The sequence below is a fragment of the Sycon ciliatum genome, chromosome 1 (genome assembly GCF_964019385.1).
Source record: "Sycon ciliatum chromosome 1, ocSycCili1.1, whole genome shotgun sequence".
NCBI classification, from domain to species: domain Eukaryota; kingdom Metazoa; phylum Porifera; class Calcarea; order Leucosolenida; family Sycettidae; genus Sycon; species Sycon ciliatum.
The window spans coordinates 51,276,204-51,282,552 of record NC_088643.1 but is presented as its reverse complement, the minus strand read 5'-3'; the positions used below and the strand labels follow the sequence as shown (position 1 = coordinate 51,282,552).

Sequence of the window (6,349 nt, the reverse complement as noted above, 5' to 3'; positions counted from 1 at the left end):
GAACATCTTTTCGGTTTGATTTTTTGACCTTTTGAGCCCAGTTGCGCACGTGATCAGGGAGTCGTAAAATACCGGTATTTTACTACTCCAAAAATTTAATGACATATGTGGTCATGTACATATATGTGTGCAGTATACCATATCGCCCGATTTTGTTAGCAAAATATCGATGTGTCCTGGCCCTCCTAGATCCTAGATCCTGGGTGATAAAGACAAAGATAGAAAAAACGCGTCTGTAAACTGCCCAATATTCGTGTCACTAAATGTTCACGAACTCTCACGACTCAAAACAAGTGAGTTTACGACCATCGTGCCGGGCATCAGCAAGGGCGTTTTTCGAGGATACCTAACCCTTGAGAGAGAGAGAGAGAGAGAGAGAGAGAGAGAGAGAGAGAGAGAGAGAGAGAGAGAGAGAGAGAGAAAGAGAGAGAGAGAGAGAGAAAGAGAGAGAGAGAGAGAGAGAGAGAGAGAGAGAGAGAGAGAGAGAGAGAGAGAGAGAGAGAGAGAGAGAGAGAGAGAGAGAGAGAGAGAGAGAGAGAGAGAGAGAGAGAGAGAGAGAGAGAGAGAGAGAGAGAGAGAGAGAGAGAGAGAGAGGGCACCCAGTCACACCGACAATCAACAGATATGGGTATGTTCTGTACTACAAGTACATACTATATATGTCAACCTCCCTCTCAGAATCAGATTGAGGGTTAGATTGTGTAGCCAGAATGAACTATACCACTAGGCAGAGGCAGAGAAAGCAGGGATATGACAGTAATAAGGGATCCCATGACAGAAAAGGTACTAAAGCACAAGTACTGCAGTGCAGCGCAGTTAAGACAGTGGCCAGGTTCTAAGAGAAAAATGCGCGAAAATAAATAGTGTGCATCAGCAATAAATACCACACAAATGCAATAGCATCATCTTGTAAATAGCTACAAGTCGACGTTGCACGGCACAAGACAGATGTTACAAAGAAGAAGCTAGACTAGAATAGAAGGCAAATAGGGTGCCTCAGCAGAGTGCATAGAGCACCATTTGAGAATCGAAGGAGACAAAAAGCTAGGTTATCATAGGTAAAAAAAGGGTGGATGAGAATTAACATTTCAAGTTAATTTCAAGTAGCAAGTTAGTTCGTTGGTTCCTAACATCGTGACCATAAAATAGTATGTGCATCAGTCCGCCGTCAAGAATTTTGAACATCTTATATACAATGCTGGGTATTGGAAAATGGGTTTAGCTCATAGAATGTTCCCAGCTGACTATTTACACCACACTATCAAAAGCAGAAAGTGGGCTTCCTGTGATGAGTGTCAAAGTACAAGCAAAATGAGGTATGATGAAACTACATATAGGGGGTTAAGCCTAGCAAGGAGTATAACACAAGGGGGCAGCAGTACACAAATTAAGTCACACACACACACACACACACACACACACACACAGCGGACATGACAAACGGGCAGCATATAGTACGACAGATGAGGGAACCGTGTCCAATGCTCTGTATAAAATGCACAGTGAGCCAAATCAGTGAACGCAGGCTCAACACATCCCAGGGACTCGACTACAAATACTCTCGTTCGGCGTATCCACTGGTTGCGCAACCTCCGATGGCACTGACACGCCTCAGAGATCCTGTTGGCACGCCATATCATAAGGTGGTGGTGAGGGCGAGCTATCAACGGACGGGGGAGTCGAATGGAAGTCGGAACTTATTCTGCTCCGAGCAGCAGGGACAATGTTGCAATGTGCGTGTGCCACTATACCTTCAGGCAGCGCAATGCTACCAATAGCACCGACGGTGCTCATGCTCCGAGCACGCTGCACGTCAGCAATGTAAGGTCTGTATGACAAGAAGGAGGCACAGTGGAAACACTAGTGGTCAGGAAGAGAAATTAGCGCTGGTAAGCTGCACCATCTGATGACAAGGTCTTCAGTTGCTACATACAATACAGGAGCATACATGTGAATTTCAAGAGGAGTACTGCACTCCCTCGCCTCTGCTTGGTTGAGCACTCTTTCTGGCTAGCGTCAAAGTCATCTGCCCTCGTGCAAAGCTCGCTGTATTTATCGCAGCTGGAGCACTCTGACTTTGAAGACTTCTGAGTTCAGCCGGTTTAAAAGTGCTCTGTTCTTCATTAGATGTCACTGCGATCGGTTCAGTCAGTACCTCTGAGCTCTGCTGACGAGACCTGATAAAGTCGAAACAGTTAGCTCTCCGGAGATTGAGTAGACTCAAGACATACTAATGCAAATATTCCAAAGCCACTGCCCACAATGTAGGTGCTGCATTCCTCACCTTATGCAACTAGATGATGCCTGCTTCAACAGTACATCAATCACTGACAACATATACACTAGAGACGGAGATAGGACTTTAGCGTAACTGCTTGACGCGTGCTCCAGTAGTGCTGATGTCCTGCACAGGAAAGAAGAGAAGAAAACATGTCTTCACACTGCTTCGCTAATATCAATCTGAGTCACACACACAAACCATTGCTGAAGGGTATCATAATGAACACGGGTGATTTAAAGGAAGACATGCACGCTTGTGACCTGCAAGCAATGAGCACACATTCTACGGGTACAGGCGTGTAATACGAATCTAGATGGGTAGTACAGAGCTGCAGTGGAAACAGAGCATAGTTGCTACAAAAGGGTACCAATGCACAACCCCCTTCTGCATACAGAATTACAGCAACTGAAACTCAAAGATGGCAGAAACGCATGGCAGTCTGCTAGAAGAGCAATTACAAGACAGGACCTATTAACAAATTGAACATACATGTCACTGAGGACCTCCTGAGCAACGTGAACGGACATCTTAGGCATCTTGAATATGACATAGCCAGGGGCATCATCATCATCATTATCACCAGCAGCCTTCAGTGGGCAGTCCGAGACACCGACAGAATTGTGGCACATAGCAACGGCCGATATTTCTTGCGGTATTACATCCACGCTGTCCATCAACCCTGGCAAAGAACAAGTATATTCAAACACACACACACACAAAATACACTACAATATGGCCGTTCGCAAAGACAAGACTGAACAGAGAATATCTCTGGCCCAGCATAATATACTTTTGTACACAAGTCAATGGCATTTAGAAGAAGAAGAAAAAGACACAGGAGCACCAAGAAATCATTTACACCTACCTCTTCGCTTCAAGAAGCTGAGGCAATCTCGATAGCCACCCTGGAACATGCGATCAAGCACATCAATCTTCGGTGGGAAAAGAGCTGATTTCATGCGGAACGCGTTGGTGAGCGTCATGCGAACGCTGGTGCCCGAGATATTCACTGACATATCCCAACCTTCCCGCTGATCACTTGGGCAGATGTCAGCTTCTCCACTGAACGGTGAGACTGTGATAGTCTCTCCTGGAAAGTCGGTTGGTAAGTTGTTCGTCATTCCACCATCCATGTAGAGCTGCACAAGATAGAAGCAAGGATGAGACACAGAAGGATACACGTTGCATCATCACTGAGCTGACTACTGGTGACAATCATTGATCACACATGTACACACAATGGCCTCTTCTTGGCCTGGACATTGACTGGTAGCATGCAGTACTATACTAACACTGCCGGCTGACTGCGGGAGAAATCAAATGCTTATGTTAAGGTTATCAAATGTTAACGCACACACACACACACACACACACACACACACACACACACACACACAAGCACGCACCACATGCACACCCACACACAAGCACACACGCACACCCATACACAAGCACCCACACACACCGTTAGACATTTGGCGCCCATTGGCAGAGGTGATGACAGCGATGCCACAGCAAAGAAGTCATGGCAACTTGTGCTGGGATTGCACCATTCAACAGCTTGCAAGGCTGGAGAGTAAAATTTAGTTGAGCACCTACTAGTACTAGTCCCCTTGTCATGTATCAAACTGTCATGTACAGACTGGGGTTGGACAGCTAGCCTCATAAAGACTAAAAAAGGTGGGCAGCACTGATGACATTCCTTGTGGTGTGATATGGCAGGACCGACAGACAGACAGCCACACACATGCCTTGCGCAGCAAGTCCTAAACAGCCACCCACCCAGCTAACTGAATTCAGTTCAAACAAGCACATATCACATGCCGAATGGGAGCATTACATTTTACTTTTTACTATGCATGTATATGTAAAAGAACTACTAGTATATGCACACCGAATGGGTGCATGCATGTATGTGCACGGAACAAACATGGCCATTTCAGGCCTTTTTTGAATTTTGAAAAGGATGGGAATCCACAGAATGTCACAAGTCATGGTTGAAGCTACGGTCTGCATCAGCTATAGAGCACCCGTTTGATGTCCGCGATGTTACCACTAAATCCAATGCATTACTACAAGCGACATTATCAGGTATGATTAAGTGCACATGCACAGTTATACATACATGAGGGGTGCAACCAGGTCCACAAGGTCACATGTGTATGCGAATGACACTGTACTGTACATGCACTGGGGATATGTGGAGCCTTCCAGGTGCACATACACACAACAAACATGGAAATGGCCCATAGCCACTGGACCGCACAAACACGTAGTGTACGTTTTGATTTGGTACGCTATCGTAATATCAAATTCATCACTACATGTATAGCCGATTATAGAGGCTATGCGATTACATCGTCAGTTGAGATGCTTTGGCCAGGTGGTGGACTCGCGGCACAGCGCTGCACTTGCACTAGCGACTCACGTTGCATACTTGTGCCCATTCGAAAATCTGCCGACTCACGATCGTATACTTGTTTGTGTCCATTTGGAAATTATTCGCATAACCCCTATTTATTCGAGTCCTGTTGGTGACAGGAAAATGTTTTCTTCAAACTTTTCCCGTTTGCATCCTCTCCCTCAAACCAATGAATAACCTCTATTGGTTACTAGTTATTGATATTTTGAGTGGCAAAAATGCATTTTGATGTTGATACAAAATACATGTAAAGGACGAAACAGTTCTGTCCGCAGATTGAGTAATTACAATGTCATGTATTTTGTCCTGATTATCACTCTCGTTGATACAAACTGAATGTACACAATTTGTCATTGTACAAGAACACCCTACCTATGGCTATGGTTTAGCTAGGGTATATACAGGGACACTACCGGTACTTTAATAGAGTTAGACACAAGGAAACAAAAATCTACGCTCCACTGACCTCGCCCCGATAGGAATGTTTGCCAAAACCGGCCCAGACGGGAATGAAGCACGTGGCCTTCAGCGCCTGAAACGGTATGCGTACACAAAAAGACAAGAACAGTAGATCTACGGAAAGCAAAATCAGAGCTGCAGCCATCAAGACTACCTCCAGAAGCATGAAGTAAACTATCCTGACTGCCACTGAATTCTTTGCACAATAGCTCGAACATCAATGCCTCACCAACGTTTAGTGCAAACAAGAGGCGCATTTCAAGAACAAATCCTAGAGAGTGGCAGCGCTGATTTCAAACTTACCCGAATCAATTCCAGGCGAGTGTTGAACTGTGAAGCCATCAAATTGGTAAAATGAGATACCCCAGTCAGTGATACTTGAAGCCGTCCATTACAAATGCGGTGGATATTTGGTGGTAGAAGGTCGTCGAACATGGTGTCGAGGATGGACATGACATCGAACGACGTACTCAACGGCCCGATCAAGGGTTTTCGAGCAGCTTCTGCTGTCTCCAGGATAGCTTTGCAGACTTTTTCAATGGAACAATTCGATAGCAACACTAAGCTAGCCAATGCACCAGCAGAGGCACCGGCTACGAAATTGAAACGTGGGATGAGCGTTGGTGCATTCTCACGCAAACATTGGATTACACCAATGTGGTAGATACCAAGAAATCCACATCCCGAGAACGAAATGTTGAGTGGAGAAGCTTCATTTTCACGATCTTCATCGTCCGCCATCGTCATCTGGACCTCCCCATGCGAAGGACACATCCAAGAGAGTACTAGTATCCACAAAACTAAACACACTCTCAGTCTGCAAATAAATACTTTGGACTCCAAGGAAAAAGGGTCCTCCCTCCTGAATCTGAAGAGTGAAGATCCTTTCTGCTACAAGTGCTTGCCATCTCGTTCTACATGTACTGACTACCAAGAGTACATAAAGGTTTATGTACTCTTGACGTCTTGTGACTACTGATAGTACAGTGTGTGTGCCTGGTTATGTACTCTTGTCTGAGTACTGTATGCACTGCACGATCGTAGATCTACGTGATTTTGTGTGTAGCTACATGTAGCTCGGATCCGCAGAGAGCGCACATACATCGCACGATGAGACTGGCCGACTGCACACGATAGACTACTAGTACTAGTTGTACGGACGGTACAGACTACAGACTCACCATGAC

General features: G+C 45.4%; 1 protein-coding gene across 1 annotated transcript; it reads right to left on the bottom strand.

Moving 5' to 3' along the window:
• Positions 1-629: 629 nt before the first annotated feature.
• On the bottom strand, positions 630-6,109 carry LOC135830946 (patatin-like phospholipase domain-containing protein 2). The gene is made up of 6 exons (XM_065343174.1): positions 5,466-6,109; positions 5,170-5,235; positions 3,147-3,420; positions 2,771-2,960; positions 2,285-2,404; positions 630-1,828 (listed from the first exon to the last, which is right to left on the bottom strand). The coding sequence occupies exons 1-6, from the start codon at positions 5,934-5,936 to the stop codon at positions 1,612-1,614; spliced, it is 1,338 nt and encodes a 445-aa protein (XP_065199246.1). The 5' UTR covers positions 5,937-6,109; the 3' UTR covers positions 630-1,611.
• Between the last annotated feature and the right edge of the window lie 240 nt (positions 6,110-6,349).

Bases quoted from the DNA above. Each gene is read 5' to 3' on its own strand.
- LOC135830946 (XM_065343174.1), bottom strand. From the start codon at position 5,936: ATGTGTCCTTCGCATGGGGAGGTCCAGATGACGATGGCGGACGATGAA. The intron at 5,236-5,465 runs GTAAGTTTGAAA...ATACCGTTTCAG, and splicing joins CTCGCCTGGAATTGATTCGG to GCGCTGAAGGCCACGTGCTT. The intron at 2,961-3,146 runs GTAGGTGTAAAT...GTTCTTTGCCAG, and splicing joins CAGCTTCTTGAAGCGAAGAG to GGTTGATGGACAGCGTGGAT.